Consider the following 20479-nt stretch of genomic DNA (forward strand, 5'->3'; position numbering starts at 1 on the left):
ATTAGTACTAGAAAAACGTATATATCTATTCCATCTTTTGTTTTGGAAATTAATTCTTTTTCTAGTAATTTTAACCCAGATAGTACAGAAAACTGCTACAAGCTTCCGTGCTATCTAGGAATTCTTCAAGTAAAGGTCTAAATGCTGCTTCATTACCATATTCATTCCGATCGAAGCTGACAAAAAGACAAGTTAAAAATATATTTTCTAGTTTTCCTTTAAATTCTAGTGGTAGCGAAAGTATTGAAAAATAACCTGCACCTAACTTATGATTACCCAGCGTGTGATCCTAATGGATTATTTTTATAATCAACGAAATATAAATCTATTGATATTATGATTCTATGAGGATATCTTAAAGATATTTGTTTAAAAAGAGCTCCTTGAACTACATTTGAAATTATTTCAGTATCTCTAGCTAAATAGTCCATGTATCGTAAAATATTGTCTAAAATGAGTGGCATTTCATACAAATTTTGCAATGTTTGTTTTATTGAAATGTACTAGCCTTGAGTTTTTTTCCGGAACTAACATGTACAAACTGTTAATATATTTACTATTTACAATATTACCAATATCACACACTTTTAAGAACTATATTTTCCATTTATAGACATGAGATAACAGTGTTATCTTGCATTCGGTTTTCAATAAGGATTCTATGAATTGAAGGCGTTGAAATAATTATGAAGTATAATTTGTTTTATAGAGAACTTTTATTATCTTTCAATCAGTTGCAGAGACATATTAAGACATATTATTAATAAAAATTAGAGACATATTTATTTGGTTATTTTTATTAATAATGTATTTATTTACAATAACAATGACATTAAATTAATAAATACTCTTTAAAATGTAAAAATACGTTTATATTTCGTACATATTTTCAGTCTGATATTTTTAAAAAGTACATTACAGTTATTTGTAAATAAATGTGCACACTTGATTAAAAGACATCAGAAGGATGTCTTTTTAAGGACGTTCTTTGTACTTGGGCGAAAGACGTTTTTAGGGCATCTCTAATTAGTAACCAGATTGTATATTTGATAATTGTCTACGAAGAAAAATAGACGTCTTAAATGACATCCCTGTGCCCACTGGGTGAATTTTAAACATATTCATTTTATTTGTTACTTATACAACTTTGGAAGGAACAATGAAACAAACTTGAACGTTTCCATTATCGTCGAAAAATTCAAATTGAATGCTTAATTTTATTTTGGGATAAGCTGAGAGTACTGGCATGTTTAAAGAATAAGTCACTTCATCTCCCTTACTCAAAGGACACTCTCCATTTATTAGAGTATCGCATGCATTTTTCTGAGCGAAGGGATATACAACTGATGTTTCCAGTACATATGCTGTCACTTTTGGTGTTAAAGCTTTTGTTGGAGCATCTGAAATATTAATTTACTCAATTATAAAAATTGCAATAAAGTATATCGTTACATATTCTACTATACTCATTTTACTGTAAAGAGTTTAGTTGAGCTTATCGAATCTTCGTCTGTTTCTACATTTTCCGTAGTCTTGTCTGCGTCTTTCATAATCTGTCTTTAAATTACTTTTGTTTAACGTCTCAAGAAATGTGATTTTCGAGGAACCGTATTCCATAAAGGGGTTATAAATGTGTAGATTTGTATGTATTTTTCGAACTCCATAACCCCTTACGAAATACGGCCTTTCAATTTGAAATGATATGCCTAATACACATCTAAGTGACAACACTGCGCTTTATGTTACGCGCGCAAAGAAATTGGGGAGAACAATCGTCTACTTTGAGAAAAATATGCGTTTAGAAAAACCGTCTACTAGAGGTTTTCGTTTATTTGCGAGGATCATGTTGTAGTATACTAGAAATAAAAAATTTCAGACGTCACTATACAACATAGAAGAAATGTGATGCAATGTGTTGCTCTAGCAATTGGAAAAAATTATTGAAAAAAGACCTTAAATACGAAAGTAAATACGAAAGTAAATACGACCGTAATTATGACCCTTAATACAGTGCCCAATAAGCACGTAATATTACTGTAATATTAAAATGTCCGCCTCATGGTACTATTACCGGTTACTATTACAGTAATATTAACCGGTAATATTACCATGAGGCGGACATTTTAATATTACTATAATATACAATTATAATATCGGATAATATTACTGTAATATTACGTACTACTTGAGTGGTGAGTTGGAAACAGTAATTACTCCCATATTCACAGTTATTTAATTTTAGAGCTGTATATATATTGTTATATTTAGGGTAGGTAATTAAGACTGTAAGCACAGTCATTTTTGCATCAAGAAAATTTAAAAATGTTTAAAAATGCATGTTTTTAATATGTCGAAAATGAAAAGAGATACGAAAAATCTAACAAAATTTTAGGCATATTCAAAAATAAGGTTTGTATAATTTTTTAAATAAAACTGGTTTCAAGTTAAAAAATTCAACATTTTGAGAACCAAAAATATTACAGTTGCTAAAGACAAAAATCCGTAGAAACGGTTGTTATGCAAAAGGTTGTCATGGTAACAGTTGCTATAGAAACGGTTGCCATGGTATCAGTTGCTATAGAAACTTACTATGGTAATATAGTTGCTATGGTGCTACCATGACAACTATACTATAGTACAGTACTGAAAATTCTCATGTAGGATATTATATAGGATCTTACATAAATTCATATATTAAAATCCACATAAAATCCTATGTGTCAAGTAAGAAACTATATAGGATCTTATGAAAAATCATATAGGAAATTGAGACATGATTTGAAGTGGGTTTCGATGTAAATTCTTATAAACGTATTCTTAAGTAATAAATTATGTAAATTCCTATGTGAAATCCTACAATTTTTTCTGATCCCATTTTTTCCTTCAATTTCTTATGTCAATTTCCTTCGTGTTTTCTCATTAAAAAACATACTAAAATTTATTGCTCAATCCTTAACCAGAAAATTTCCTCTATCAAATCATACATCAAATCTTTTTCGATTCTTGAATAAAAAATTATTACAAAAAATCTGCCATGAAATTATATTAAAAATCCTCACGTGGGATCATATATATGATTGATTTGAACATAAGAAATCACATATGATTTCATGTAGATTCTGAAATATCTATATCTAAGATTTCACATAGAATTATATAAAGGAAACAATATAGGATTTCATGTGAAAAGAAAAAAAATTGTGCTTTGCAATACACCTTCTGAGTTAGAGTCTCAGCTTTTATAGTATTCAAGACTGATCTCAACTGTGAGAAAAAAAATTATCACCATCTGGCGGCGTAAGAGTGGAACTATGATGATCTACATTTATATTGGAATTTACTATAAAATTTCCTATATGATTTCCTACATAATTTCTCATATAATTTCCGACTTGGTATCTTGGATGGACAAATAAAACAGTGAAATCCACACATGACATCCCACATAAATTCCTATATGATTAATTCTTACATGAGATCCTATGTAGGGTCCTATATAAGATTATACATAAGATTTTACATGGATTTTTATATATATTTCTGTATGATGAATTCTTACATGAGATCCTATATAGGATTTTATGTAAAATGTTATGTATGATCTTATATAGGATCCTACATAAAATCCTATATAGGATCCTGCATAGAATCTCATGTAAGAATTAATCATATAGGAATTTATGTGGGATGTCATGTGTGGATTTCACTGTTTTATTTGTCCATCCAAGATACCAAGTCGGAAGTTATATGAGAAATTATGTAGGAAATTATATAGGAAATTATATGGGAAATTCCAATATAGATGTAGATTATCATAGTTCCACTCTTACGCCGCCAGATGGTGATAATTTTTTTTCTCACAGTTGAGATCAGTCTTGAATACTATAAAAGCTGAGACTCTAACTCAGAAGGTGTATTGCAAAGCACAATTTTTTTTCTTTTCAGATTGTAACGATTTTTTAGTTCCTAAAAATGAAAAACCGCGACAATAAAATAAATACAAAATTAAATTGAAAATATTAAAAACCTTTACAAGAAAAAGAACGTTAAACACAATAAAAGTAAACATATATTGCAATATCATAATAAATCACAAAATAAAAAATAATGTAAACCGTCCATTTATTAATAATTTCAACAAGTATAAAAATAACACGCTCAAATATAATTTAATATTAACAAATTTCTCTGTACAGGTAATTACAGATATGATTATTGACAACTCCCAAACATACGCACATACAAATAAATAAATAATTAAAATAATTCAGACAAATGAAATTATTATCGAACAATCGACAAAACTGTTAAAATATCCTATTTAAATGTTCTGCGTTTCTCTCGATTGACTCATGTAGTCCGAGCTTACGTCACGACCATGTGCTTGCGAATTTCTTGTTCGCTTTTTTCTGCGCGATCTGCCTTTTTCTCACTCTCGTGTAATGGACCAAACGATTGATTTCGTGCCAAATAAACTTTCTCTGTGTTCTTGATTAAGTGTGTTTTACTGACTTAAAACCTTCTAAATATCGATAACATCAACAAAAACAAATAAATTTTATGAGTTCGACCTTTCGCCCTCTTATCCACAAATGGTCATTCGCTCTCACATCAATCAATTCTAACAAATTTAAAATTAATTCAACTTGGGTATTAAAGTAATATATTGTTAAAGGTACTCATCCATTTCTCATAGAGTAAAATGAAGGTATGTTCGGGTATCATTCCAGAAACCATTTTTAGTTGCTTTTCGATGATCTACCATTCTTGGGGAGCCCCAGGTGACGCTACCATATCCACCATTCTGTGGTTGCTCATTCCCATCGTAGGATGATCACGATAATCCCAATGAATTGTAGTTAAGACTAGATTTAAACGGACACACTTTATGAACAAATATAAAATACTAATTTAAACATTATCTTTAAAATAAAAGTACAACCGAACAATTAGAAAATACTCCACCTTTCCGTGTCCCTGGCCGTGGCACGTAAAAGCGCAGCCGCTTTGAAAATTGAATCGTCAACGAGGCACGAAAGACGAATCATTAATTCGTATTCAGTATCCCGATATAACGATTCAATTAGACACACGCCCAACTGTACCCCACTATGACCAAATTTAATTGACTACGGAAATTAATACTATCAAAAATTCATAGATGTTAATCAGGTAGTATCATCTAGGAGCCCATGAGAACGTTAAACAAAGTTCACTGCTTCAAGATGAATTGCAGTAATATTATTTGATTTTTAATTAAATAATTTTTAATTTTTATAAATTGCCCTCTGCCAACCGAAAATTTCTATATGAAATCCTATATTGTTTCCTTTATATAATTCTATGTGAAATCTTAGATATAGATATTTCAGAATCTACATGAAATCATATGTGATTTCTTATGTTCAAATCAATCATATATATGATCCCACGTGAGGATTTTTAATATAATTTCATGGCAGATTTTTTGTAATAATTTTTTATTCAAGAATCGAAAAAGATTTGATGTATGATTTGATAGAGGAAATTTTCTGGTTAAGGATTGAGCAATAAATTTTAGTATGTTTTTTAATGAGAAAACACGAAGGAAATTGACATAAGAAATTGAAGGAAAAAATGGGATCAGAAAAAATTGTAGGATTTCACATAGGAATTTACATAATTTATTACTTAAGAATACGTTTATAAGAATTTACATCGAAACCCACTTCAAATCATGTCTCAATTTCCTATATAATTTTTCATAAGATCCTATATAGTTTCTTACTTGACACATAGGATTTTATGTGGATTTTAATATATGAATTTATGTAAGATCCTATATAAGATCCTACATGAGAATTTTCAGTAGGGTAGTGTACGACGGACGGACGGACGCCAAAGCGAAACTATGGGGCTTTCGGGTCTGGGTCACGAAACTCTAACAATCAATCATGAACGGCTGTAATAAATGTACACGGAGAGACCGCCGGTTAGAAAAATTACTAAAAAAATTTACAAGTAGCGGAAATAAGGTTACATTGTCAAATATTGCTGTAGGAAATCGAAAATTCTACTAGCAGCATACTTAATAAAACTGTAGACTATAGTAATTTCTATTCCAATTTGTGTGCAATTTTACTATAGTATACAGGTTTTATTAAGTATGCTGCTAATAGAATTTTCGATTTCCTACAGCAATATATGACAAAGTAACCTTATTTCCGCTACTTGTAAATCTTTTTAGTAATTTTTCCAACCGGCGGTCTCTCCGTGTATGCCTAAGTGACTTCTTAATGTAAATACATAATTTTTTATTCAAATCTGTAAAAAGCTATTTTACATTTTAAAACGTTTTTATGATGTTAGATGATTTCCAATAATTACTTACTGACAATAAAATCCCACTCTGCAGTAATATTTTTTCCTCTGTAAATTTTGCAAGGAAAGTCTTCACAACCGTTAATTCTGAGATTCGTAGGAGGTCTTTGTCCCTTGTTGCATTCCTTAAAAGGTGTAGATTGACTAACGTTTATAAACAAGAAAATTGAGAAAACTGAAAATAAAAATTTATATTGATAATTATTTCACATATAATTTAACTCTTATTTTATAATTATTTAAAATATTTAATAAGCGTCTAAATTACACTGAAAAAAAACTAGTAGGTTTTACTACTTTTTAACTACTTTGAGTAGTACAATAGGTCCTCAACTGAATTAAAACTACTACTTTAAGTAGTAAACTTTACTACTGAAAGTGGTTCAATAGGCTTTAAGAACATTTTTTTGTAGAATTAATAAATCTTTTGCAATTAAAACTACTACTTTAAGTAATAGATTTTACTACTTAAAATAGAAAAATAAAATGATTTTTTATTTATAATTGTTTATTATCAGTAGAATTGACTTTTTCATCCTCTCTCCTATACTGACGCTTATTTTATGCCCTAACGATTATGTACCTAACAGAAAAAATTTCTAACCGACGGGAATTAAACCCTCGACCCAAACGCTCGCAATCCGATACCTTAACCGACTAACCACGCACGCTCGCTACGACAGTCTGCAAACTACTCGAAGACTACTTTCTGCTTGTCCAATTGGTAATATAACTATTTAAAGTAGTCATTTTTACTACTTTTATTAGTTGCTATAACTATCCTTTCTAAGTTTTGACTTGTAAATTTTTCATCTTTTAATTATATTATAAGTTGTTTAATTGCATAGTGCAGTAAAATCTACTACTTAAAGTGATAGTTTTAATTGCAAAGGATTTTTTAATTCTAAGACATAAATGTTCTTAAAGCCTATTGAACCACTTAAAGTAGTAAAAGCTACTACTGAAAGTAGTAGTTTTAATCGGAAACGATTTGTAAATTTTACATCAAAAACGTTTTTCAAGCTTATTGAATTAATCAAAATAGTAAAAAATTACTACTTAAAGTAGTAGTTTTAATCACAAAGGATTTGTTAATTCTACAACAAAAATGTTCTTAAAGCCTATTGTACCACTTTGAGTAGTGAAATCTACTACTTAAAGTAGTAGTTTTAACTGAAAACGATTTGTAATTTCTACATCAAAAATCTTCTTTAAAATTATCGAATTAATTAAAATAGTAAAAATCTACTACTTAAAGTAGTAGTTTTAATTACAGACGACTTGTTAATTCTACAACAAGAATTTTATTGAAGCCTATAAAATCATAGAAATTAATAAAAAATTTACTACTCAAAAAGCAGTTATATTAATTAAAGAAAATAATTTCTTTTACTACATTTCATATAACTGGTGAATAGTAATTGGATTTACTACTCTTCAAATTTTGAGTTGACTACAATTCCACTTGTTTTTACTACCTTAAGAAAGTTAATTTTACTACCGACCTGTAGTTGTATTTACTACATATTTACGTAAAATCAACTATTACACCGTCCGACACAATTTTTGACCCAAAAAAAAATCCAACATTTTTGGAAACTAGGACCCAAAAAAAATACCCGTGTCTGACCGTTTTGCTAGATCAAGTCTTTTGTGGTTTTTAGGGGTGAAAACAGCCCCTAAATAAAAAGTGACAAGATATCTTTTAAAAATTATTAATATTTTATAAAACTTGGTATCTGGGTGTTTTCGGGGTCGCTGATTATTAATCTGATGTCAGATTTTCAAAATTCAAAATGGCGGATCCAATATGGCGATCAAATTTTTAAAAAGTTATTAATTTTTTATTTTATTTCTGCCATTTTGAATTTTGACAATTTAACATCAGATTCGTCATCAGCGACCCAAAAAACCCCTAGATATCAAGGTTTAAAAAAAATTTAATAACTTTTAAAAATTTTGACCACCATATTGAATCCGCCATTTTGAATTTTGAAAATCTGACATCAGATTAATAATCAGCGACCCCGAAAACACCCAGATACCAAGTTTTATAAAATATTAATAATTTTTAAAAGATATCTTGTCACTTTTTATTTAGGGGCTGTTTTCACCCCTAAAAACCACAAAAGACTTGATCTAGCAAAACGGTCAGACACGGGTATTTTTTTTGGGTCCTAGTTTCCAAAAATGTTGGATTTTTTTGTGGGTCAAAAAAAAAGTTGAATTTTGTCGGACGGTGTTACTTATTAACTTCTTAAAAATAGTTACATTAACTACATGAACATGATTAGATTAACTAAAAAAGTGGCTATTTTAACTATTTTCTAGTCAATTACCCAATGGTAGTAGAATTTCTCGGCAACATTTTTTTCAGTGTATGTCTTTCAAAAAAAATTTCGTTTTCAATGTCAAAAAATATTTTTTATGTAATTTACGAAGACTCCCTTCTAGAAAAAATCAATTGAACACGATTCAGAACGATTGAGTACAAAAATTTTTTAATCGTTTTGAATTGTTTTTAATTAGAGTATATATTTTTTCAATTGATTCGAATTGTTTTCAATCGTGCAAAATAAGTTATACTTTTTCAATTGTTTTTAATCGGGTGCTGTCGAGAGAACGATATACGCATATGCGCAAATAGTTAATAAGAAGAATAAGAAAAGTGTTGAATCAAACAGGAACGATGTTTTTCTTCTAAATGTTTTGTAATACATAGTTTGTTCTGTTCGTGCGTATGTGTCAAATATTAAAAATCTAAAGTAAAATTCCTAGTGATATGGAAAATGTCAATATATTTACTTATCCTATATATGAACAAATTAAGTATGACAACCTTTGAGTTGTTAATACATAACCTCAAAAAAATAAAAATAAATAAATGGGTATTTTAAAAAATACATGTAAACAGAAATTAAATAAATAATTAGGTACATATAAAAATAAATATAAGAAAAAATTATATTTCTTACATTTTAAAATAATTCCAGTTTTCATTTTTTTTAGAACAAATTTTTAGTTTTTCTAAACTTTGGGTGTCCAGCAGCTTTTCAAAAAAATTTAACAAAAAAATTATTCAGTATAAATTTTGTTCGATATTCACCTGAACTTCTTGCGACAACAAAAAACCATAACTTTTCAATTAAATATTTTAAAAAATTGTAATCAAATTCTTTAAAAAGTTAAATTGTTTTCAAATTTTTAATTAAATTTTACAAAATTTTAATTATTTAAAATTAATAAGTCAAAACTTTCAATTCTAACTCTTCCAGATTTGAATTACTTCTATTAAAATCTGTAATTATTTTATTTGTAAAAAATGTTAACTAATACTTTTTGCAAATTTTATCATAAATTTAAAAGAAAAATTATTTTTTATTAAAAACTTTGATTGCAACTATTCGAAATAGGGTAAGTGTACTAATTACGGCGAGTGCATCAATTAGGTAGCGTTCATAAAAAATAACTATTATTACTATTATATTTAATATAACTGTTGCAAAATGATTAAAAAAAATTATTTCAATCTTTTTTTGATACAATTACTTATAAAGATGCACATTTAAACAATTTTCAATTTAATTATTTGAGATGAAATTTTTTTCCGCGCCGCAATTGAAACATTTTTAAGATTTTCATTGGCTCCAATTTCGGCGGGCAAAGTATCTTCAAATTCACATAATTTTCGTCACCGAAATTAATACACCGAAACTGATACAAACGCGCCGCAATAGAAAATTACGGCATTAATTTTAATTTCTCATATTTGTTTAAATAATCGATTTTTATAGAGTTAAATTTTTTTAAACATATAAATAACATAACCTTTTAGTTTAATAAGTCTTAAACTGACTTTATACAATATAAAATGTCGAATTTTCTATTTTAAAGGTGTTTTGACTCGAATCGCGCCGCAATTAGTGCATTTACCCTATCAATTTTTTCTAAAAATTTCAAATTAAAATTCTTTACAAACTTATTTAGTGCTAGAAACGGATGTTAAACCCGTTACATTTGTATAAAGTTTTTCATTCATTAAAATATTTTCAAAATTTTTCAATTAAAAATCACCTGAAATTTAATTATTTCTACGAATCTTATAATTATTGTAAATCTTCCAATATTCGATTATTTAAAAAAAATTCAATATTCCCAGTCGAAAATCGTAAGTTTCCCTGAAGGGTTCACATGGCCTTCAGGTAACTGTTATGAAGGTTTCAAAAGCTTCATGGCAACTATTTATACATTAGACCTAAAATTCTGTGATATTTGCTTTCTGACTTCTTAACGGGAAGCTTTTTCTACAGCTTGTTGAATATCTGTGGACAGCTTCTAGCAAAAGGTCTACCAGTTTGCTTGGTGAATGCTTTCCTAATGCCTGGTTTAATGTGTAAGAAAGCAATTCTATTTGCTTTTCACAAGTTGCAAATTAATATGTAATTTAATTACCTTTTTTACACTTTCTGAAAACTAGAATAATTTCATTAAATTAAACTATATCGAAAAATCATAAAAATTCTATAGTAATTTGTAAATCCGTTTTATACAATTAATAATTATTCTTTATATATTATATAAAAATTATTTTTCAAAGAAAACGTTTATTTATAAACACTTAAATTATATACGAAAAAAATTATATATAACTTGAGCAAAATTTGGGGTTAGGAATACGAACACGGTGAAAACTTTTTATATTGAATAATGAATACAATTTCTTAAAAAAAAGACAAAATATTTAATATTTAAAAAAAAAGATTATTATTTTTATACTTGATATTTATTAATATTTTTTATAAATAATATATTCTTTATTCTTTTAGAATTTCATAATTTATGAAAATGAATTTAACAGCGTATTTTTATTTACAAATTTTGGTTGACAACAATATTTTTACGAGATAAATAAAGATGGAAAGAAAGGTTAAATTTAATTTTTGATCATTGTCATTTTTCCGCTGTTTCCTGAAACATCCATGACGCTTCATTTAATTTTCGCCACCTGAACGCTTTCTTTTTATATATGCAAAATCCTGCAACTCTTTGATAACTCTCTCAAAGCTACTTGAATGCTTTGTTTAAAACGTACAAAATTTGTTATTTTCAAGCTTTCCGTGGAAGCGAAAAATCGGCCATAACAGGCTTCCTGAAAGTTTTCTATAGCTAGTTATCTACTGTCTCACAATTCTCTAATGGTTATCTCAATACTTCAAAACAACTTTTTGTTCAGCTTAACATAGCGTAGGATTTTCGACTGGGTTAACTGAAATTTAAAAAAATTTCTGCAATTAATAAAAATTTCAATTTAAAACAAAACTTGATGTATTTGTCAAAAATTATTTTTTAAACATTTTTTCGATAAATTATAAACATTTCGTATTGTGCAGCTTCATTCAAATATAAATTAAAAAATAACTTTTAATTAATTTTTGACAAAAAATATGATTTTCTTCTATGGTGACAAATTCATTGATAAATATTTTAATTTTTTAGATCAGATAATAATCTTTGAAATAATATTTTTCTAGACTGTTTAATTAATTGCATTTTTAAATTTTTTTAAAAATCCCGCCAAACAATAGTGCATGGAATACAATCTATAGAACACAATTGAAAACGATTGAATATAATAAGAAAGTCAATCGTCCTCAATTGTAAGAACACGATTAAGAAACACGATTGGGACAATAGAAATTTCTTTCCTATTCAATTCAATTATTTTTGTAGACCTATTGTTTTCAATCGATTTTTTCTAGAAGGGCTGTCTAGACGATCAATAAAAGCGTAGAAAGTGTAAGTCCACAATCTGTCTGATTGTGGTATCCAATCAGGTTTATGCATATGGTTGTGATAAATAAATGACGCACCAAAATATTATATCCATTATTTTATCATTGCAATAATGTAATAAAGGTTTATGTTTATTGTAATAAATAAATAATGTGTTTATTTTTAAACTATAATTAGTTTAATTAATATTTCAGATCAGTTTTTTCTTTTTCTTTCTTTTAGTATAATTGAAACAAATAATGCAAATGGACTTGCAAAAATTTAAAAATATTTAGAAAATACTATCAGTAAACAGTAATATTAGTTAGTAGATATATTTTTTCTTAAAATTTTTGATCGTCAAAATTTCGTCAAATTTTTTTGAGAATTTGATCATTGACAATAATAATTAAAATTGACGTCATTTTGATTGACGATTTCTCACTGGAAAGGTGTAACCTTACAATCTACATAAATAATGACACGATAATCTTACTGCAATATGTTCTGCTATGTGGGTTCTTTGTCTAAAAAAGGAAAATGCGACAATCTTCAGTATTTTCACTAGTAGATTACATAAAAAATATAACAGACATAAGAGGAAGTTACTCCAATTAAGTTTTTTTTTGAAAAATAATTTTTTTTTGAAAGAAGTGGACTTTTTCCTTAAGTCACGTATAATGTTTCAAAATACCATGTAAAATTCGCGTAGGTACATTGAAATCCACGTAGATTATTACAAAAAATACATGAATTTCCACATGCACTTCCACGTGAAAACTTTGACCTGGGAAAGTACTTGTTCAAAAAAATATAAGCTTTGTATGTCAAATAATGTAAGCGATACGAAGAGAAACAATTTTCTAAAATTTTGATTTTATACTAAATAAGATTGCTTCGTGTACGGAACCCTCGATTTCAGTGTGAGTTTTCTTTGGCATAATAAATGGTACGTTTTTTTCGTGTATGAAACAATGTTTTCTCTTAAATTTAATCAAATTCAAAAATATTATTTACATTACTTTAAAAACATTAATTAATTTTAATACACGTTCGTGAAGTGATAAATTCGATAATATTTAACATTTATTACTTTTTAAAACTCACCAATTGCAAGGTGTTTCATTTTTAAAACAAAGACTTTTGTAGAATGTCAATTGCTTTATTGTAGTTTATAACGATTACTGACCCATTTAATAGAGCTATTCTTTATATATTACAGCGGCAATCTTTTACCCGTCCTATGAATTGAATATTGATAAAAATATTGATAAAAATTATCTCACAAGAAATAATTCTAATATGACTATGTTAACTTTTTTAAAAGTTAATTATATGTTTATACTAGTTATGCCTTTTTTGAGTTATAATTGTAGAATTCTGTACAATGCTATCAAAATGATACATATAGGGTAAAGTACTGTACTTAGACTCCAATAGGTTTTGTTCAATAAAATTTACTGCGCAGTCATGGATGTCATAAAAAACTACTACGCATAAATATTAATAACATTTATTTATTAATAATATTCTAAGCTTACAGTGATCTTCGTGTAAACTTACCATAACTTGAACATTTTCTTGTACAGGGATTTTCATCAGGAGAATTATATGAATGAGATCCATGATGAAACTTTTATGAAATCCCAGGTAAATTCCTATGTATTAATTTTTTTAATTTTAAGCAATAAATGTATTTTTTGATTTAGAAGGTTCCTAAAATATAAAAAAATATTGGGTGCAGCTGAAAAAGCTGTAGAAAACTACTGCGCTGGATTTTAAAATATGATGTGGATTCTAATGGTAATTCCTACAGTATTTCCTATTCAAATTCCTGTTCCAAATACGTATGGGCAAATCCACAGAACCGGCCGATTTCATGTTACTCACATATTTTTCTATTTTAGAAGTATTATATTAATTATTTTCATACTTCAACCATTTTGTAATATCTCTGAGAACCTATTGAAATAAGAAAATTGAATAAATGTGAACCTTCTAGTCTTTTATAAAAAATAAAATCGAATTAAGTAACTTAAAAAATGAAATTTACGGTGTTACTCCAGGTATAAATTTTAATTCTTATAGGTGTAACTTGTTCGGCATAGATCCGAACAATTCCAAACTGTGGTGAATTATAGTTTACTTATTGAAGAATGTTTTGAAAGTAATAAAAAATATGTGCTCTTAAATAAAAAGAAATGATAGTCGTTGAAAGTAGCGTTACTCATTATTTTATAATAATGAAATGTCTATACATTTTTGTAAATATCTTTTGCGGCGATTATTCGATTTGAATTTTTCAAATTGGAGCTTATTGCTTGTGAACAGACGAACAAATGTATGTATCATAGAATAGAGTGCAATCAGAATTAAAGAAAATATTCCAATAATTATCACTCTATGTTTAAGCGTGAACCATTTTCAACTTAGCCTTTTTTCAGTAGCACAACTACAGGATAAAATATGATGAGTTGAAAACATGTGTGATTATATAAAGACATTATTATAATTCTTGTATGCAAACGCCAAATTATATTTTCAATTTATAACGTCTAAAAATTAAAAATAAAAAAAAATTTATCGAAATTTAACTAGTTAATCGTGAAAAATGAATTATCCTTTCATTTGTTTTATTTTCAAAGTTATATCAAAATCGATGTCAATAATGTCAGTTTGTTGGTTAAAATAGTTAATATCAAAATTAGTAAGTAAACAATTTAATTTACAGAAATAAAAAATTAAATGCTAATAAATAAAATATATAATAAAATATGATAAAATATAAATAATTTATTTTTGATAATTAAAAAATTAATTATTTGTATTTTATCATATTTTATTATTCAAAATGTTTTGCACATATTTCAAATAATATATATAAAAAAAACAAAGAAATGCCATTTTTAATTATAATTTCCAGAAGAAAAATAATATTTTCGTTTTTGGCTTTTAACTCAAACGGCATTAAAATAAAATGAATCACGCAAGAAGATAATTGTTCTTGAATATATTTTAAAGAAAGTAAACCATAAATAAAAGGTGTGCTTGCTATTTGGAAAATTTTCATCTTGATAAGTAAAAATCGGCCGGTTCTGTGGATTTGCCCATACGATTTTGTATGCCAGTCTCTAATTTCTGTCTGGGTTCTTTAAATAAATTTTTTACTTATAAATATAGTTATTTATTCTCTTTATGGAAATTAAATCACAATTTCTTTTAAAAAACCTAATTGTAATTAATGCAAGTGGTAGAGCAATATTAGTTTATAGAATTTTTTGTAAAGATTAATTTTTTATCTATATACGCAAGTGTTACATATATATAATATCACATACAATAGATAACATTTCTGAACAGGTGTCCACTTTATTTAAGAGAAATTATTTACAACAGATAACATAATCTGATTTGAGAAAAAAATGTTTCCCGAAATTGATAATAAAAATATTCAGTATTATAGTAAAAATAAAAAATTTAGTGCTTATATAATTAACAAAAAAATAGTATCTTGTAAAAAGGAAAGAATTAGGCAATAGTGGCTTTTGAACTAAACCGACGTTTCTTGAATTCGAGAAAAGCAAATTGACGAATAGATTTCTGAATTAGGAAATTGTATTGGTCCAATTCGTAAAACTTTTTAAACGTAAAAATAAAGAAAATTAAGTTGTACCAGGCAATAAAAAGCAAATGTGATATTGCTTACCAATGAAGGTGAAAAATACTTTTTGTCAAGTGATTTTGTCAATATTAAATAAAATAAGGAGTGTTAAAAATGTGACACTATTTGAATTTGAGAAACGATGAAACCCAATTCAAGGACAAAAAATTTTCTTTGCGTTAACCCATTAACGCCCAAATGCACAAAATTTTAAGTTGAACTTCAATTAATGATATTTTACAAAAAAATCATTAGTTTTTTCGGCTAGACCATATATTACATATCCCTAACATTAATTAATGGATGAAATTTCTGTAATAAATTTGGAGGTACTACGGATTGAACCTGGGTTCGCCGCGCAGAACATAGTTTTTTCCCCACTGTGAATAAGTTCAAAAATAAAATTTATAAATTTATTAAAGATAAAAAAGAATTATTTATTTATTTTATTGTTGCGTTGCTTGTTATTTATCCCTAACATTAAGCGGTTGTATACCTTTTCATGGGTCAAAAAATTGATTTTTTTTCATTGCATGTATCAAAAGTACATACTCTGCAGAATGTTCTCAAAGAAGAGTATATACGCTTGAAACTTTAAGGGGTTAGTACCACATCTTTTTTTAAAAAAATCGATTTTCTAAAAACTGCAAATTCTTGTAGTAGATATATGTAGAAATGCTATGGAAACTATTATTTTGGTTGGAAACTTCAGTAACATATCGAAAAACGGGGTACAACACTGCAAAAAGAAGTATCTTATTTTAAGATCTTTTGGTAGCGTTTTTAAGACATCTTAAACATCTTAATGCTACCAAAACATCTTAAAATAAGATACTTCTGTTTGCAGTGAATATAAAAGTCACGCGCTCACGGAGCGTACTCTTCGCGTTCACAATGTATGTTTATATATATATATATATATATATATATTAAACTACACATATATGTATATAAATATGTATATAAAAGCATATATACATGTATATAATATATCCTGACGCGTAAGGGGGTATTTTCTGGAAAAAGACATGTTTTCGTAAATTAGCTTTTTCTCAAAACAACGTTTTGTGACCTGGCGGACACAAATTTAAATTTTTAAGGCTTATACTGCTCATATACCGCTATCGCCGGAACTACAATCATAATTTTTTATTAATATTTAACCATTTTTTTAAAAAAATTAAAAAAATTTTGTTTTTCGATGACCTGAATTGGAGATATCGTGTCCGACAATCACAAGTAGGGGTATTTGCAGGCGGCTATGACAGCAAGATAATCTGTAATAAAGAAACAAAAAATTTTTTTTTAAAGTTTAAAACCCCTTCTTTTAGGTATAAAAAGTTTGAAATATATAAAATAAATTTCGTAATAAAAAACATGTTTGAGAATCTCGGAACCGTCATTTTTGACAACTTCGGTTACGGTGCCCACACAGCACAATAACTTACTACAAGTTGACAGCAAACTTATATCTAAGTTTTGTTATATTACAATGTAAACTTACAGTATCTTTAAGGTATACTTAAAATGTCCGCCATACAGTGACCTTACACAGTAAGCCTACAATAACCTTAAAAGGTAAACCCACTGCAAGCTTACATGGTAAGGTCACTGTAAACATACTTTGTGAGGTCATTGTAAGCTTTCACAAGGTAAGCTTACAGTAAGTTTACGGTAAGCTAAAATGGTAAGAATAAAATATTAATAAATTTGTTTAAACAATATTTATGCGCAGTAGCTTCCTAAGGCAATTACGGATGCGCAGTAAATTTTATTAAGTCAAATCCTATCAGGGTCTCGCAGCTGTATAAGAAAATACATAATTTATTGTAAAAAAATTTTATGATATATAGTAAAATTTATACATTTATAATTTATTATATGTATGTTTATAATATCGTAACTTTACTATAACGTTACTGTAATCTTACATAGTAAATACAATATAGTAACGAAATTCCCATTGTTTTTTAATTTTAGTTAAACTCTCTCTCTCTGACTTATCGCATTCACCGCAAGCAGCTATCAAAAAAGATGTTTTAGTGCAAAGTCTACAGTTTCCACAATTATTAATATTTTTTAATAAAAATTTATATACAAGTACATCGAAATATGTACTATTCGATAAAATAAATTTCGTTTAAAAAAATTTTTAATTTTTTTTTGATGCGCATAAAGGTATATAACAATTTAATTAATGGAGGAAAGTTTTGAAATAAATTTGGAAGGACTGGTAATTGAACCTGGGTTTGCCGCGCAGAAAGAAACATCCTAACCAACTAATTTTTTTTTTTTTTTCATTTATTTTTTTTTAACAATAATATACATTTGATAATTCTAACGTGAATAAATGAAATAACAACGTTGTGTACTTTTTCTTATAATATGTTATCGATCGGGCCGCTTTGGCCTGTACTCGTCGACTCCGCATATCTTTGTTTTATTTATTTAATATACACATCCATACTATTTAATATAATCATATGTGTCCTGACGCGGTGAAAGGGACCTTACGCCAAAAAAATTGATTTTTATTTTTTTATACCAATTGAAAGTATTTGAGTTGCTATTTCATTTCCAAAAAATAGAAATTATTTTTTTCAATTAATTTTTTATTATGAACATTTAAACGTAGGCATCTTTCTCGTATTACATTTTCTGAATTATGTTTGAAAGCACTTTCTTTAACGTTAGCTTTTGTCGATTTTAATTTTCTTATATAAAAATTGATAGTTTTTGAGTTGCTGTTTGATTTACAAAAATCAAAAATTGTCCCCTTGCAATAGTCTTTTTTTATAAACATTTAAACATAGGCGGTGCAGTCTACGCCTATTTACTTGCTTCTCTTTGACAGCACGTCCTCTACAATTTGCTTTTAAACCGTAAGGTCCCTTTCACCGCGTCAGGACACATATAATCATTTGATTTTTTACTTTATTCAATTTTTTTTACATTTTTGTCTAGAAAAATACCGAGGTCGGATATTAAAAAACTAGTCATATACATTTGTCGTGGTATAAAAAAGAAAAAGAAAATGAATAGGTTTTCCATCATTTGTACAATTTATATTTGAATCTCAAATAATCACATTTTTACATTCTTGCGAATCACATGTACATGTCGACTACCGTGCAAGTTTATCATTCCCTCCTCTTTTTCTATAAAGACGAGTCAAATAGATACTAACATACACCCATGCATGTCTTCACAGATTGTTATCATCTGACCTTAGATTATATTTTCTGACAAACCTTCTTTTCCCTTTATCGATCTTTCTTCTATTTAATCTGGCTCACGCAGCCACCAACAATGATGAGCAAAATACTTTTTTTTTGTCTCTCTCCCTTGTCGAGGCAGCCATTGAATATTTAATTTTTATATTTTGATTATTTTGAATGTCTACTGCATTATATTGTATATTTCTGTTTTGTGAATGTCTATATATATGGTATATGATAGGGACGTTATTATTATCTAAGATATATTTTTTTTTGTCCAAATAGACAAATGTCTCAGGTGCCAGGTTTCCCGAATCGATCAGCCTCTTTAGTTCCTCATCATCCTTCATGAAAGGTTCTGATATTATGAGGTTATTGACATTTTTTGTGGATCTTATAATATGGTTTCTTATAAGGCCCACAACAAAATCGTCAATTCTGGGGATTTTTGCAATATCATAAAGTTTCCTGTTGGATATGTGTTTCTCGAAGCCTGTTTCTGGATCCCTATATAACCCTAGACATGCCCTTAAACAATTTCTCTCAAATATTCTTATTTTTTCCATGATAGATGTCGAAATGCCAAACCAAATTTGGCAACCATACGTTAGTATGGGCCTTATTAATACTAAGTAACATATGATTTTAACCCTTGAATTTAATTTCGAGGAATAGAATAGATGTTTATAATTAAAAAACGCGTTTTTTGCTTTTTCCAATGTTATTTTTATGTGTGTATTAAATTTTAGCTGATCGTCTATATATACTCCTAGGTACTTGACGCACCTTTTATGTATAATTTCGCCATTCTGTTCCTCGTTTGCCTTTATTTTAAAATTTTTCCAAACTCTTCTGAATTTTTTACTTAATTTTGATAACAATGGTCTACAAAGGATTGTCTCACATTTATCATTATTACATTTTAGTTTCCATGTACAAAAAAAATTACTAATATTTTTAAAGGTTTTTTCCAGTTCATCTTGTGCTTCTATTAATGTTTTTTTTATGACGTAAATGACAATGTCGTCTGCAAAACCAATCCCTTTTTTATGTTCTTCTATATTTATTCCATATGTTTTTAAAATGTCACTAATATAAATATTAAACAAAAGTGGGGAATTTACAGCTCCTTGTTGTAGGCCATTGTTCAGATTATAATACTTACTTTCGCTACCATCCGGGAGAGAGACAAACATTTTTCGATCTATAATCATGTTCCATGTTATTTTTAGGAGGTGTATTGGGAAATGTTTTTTTATTAATTTGAACAGTAGTCCTCTCAGCCAGACTGAGTCAAACGCTTTTTCTAAATCAATCAAACATGCTGCTACTATTTTATTTCTACTTATTGCTTCACTAATATCTGACACGAATTTAGTCGTTGCATGTATTGTAGATGATTTTAATCTAAATCCAAACTGTTCATTTGGGACACTTTGGTTTGTTTCGACATGTCTTGCTATGGATC

General features: G+C 27.7%; 1 protein-coding gene across 1 annotated transcript; it reads right to left on the reverse strand.

Moving 5' to 3' along the window:
• Window positions 1–781: 781 nt before the first annotated feature.
• On the reverse strand, window positions 782–13368 carry LOC127287556 (NPC intracellular cholesterol transporter 2-like). Its single transcript, XM_051314548.1, has 3 exons — window positions 13240–13368; window positions 6371–6535; window positions 782–1400 (listed from the first exon to the last, which is right to left on the reverse strand). The coding sequence occupies exons 1-3, from the start codon at window positions 13256–13258 to the stop codon at window positions 1138–1140; spliced, it is 447 nt and encodes a 148-aa protein (XP_051170505.1). The 5' UTR covers window positions 13259–13368; the 3' UTR covers window positions 782–1137.
• Between the last annotated feature and the right edge of the window lie 7111 nt (window positions 13369–20479).

The sequence above is a fragment of the Leptopilina boulardi genome, unplaced genomic scaffold, assembly GCF_019393585.1.
Source record: "Leptopilina boulardi isolate dan_hultmark-lab unplaced genomic scaffold, ZJU_Lbou_2.1 LbouV2_371, whole genome shotgun sequence".
Classification (NCBI taxonomy): domain Eukaryota; kingdom Metazoa; phylum Arthropoda; class Insecta; order Hymenoptera; family Figitidae; genus Leptopilina; species Leptopilina boulardi.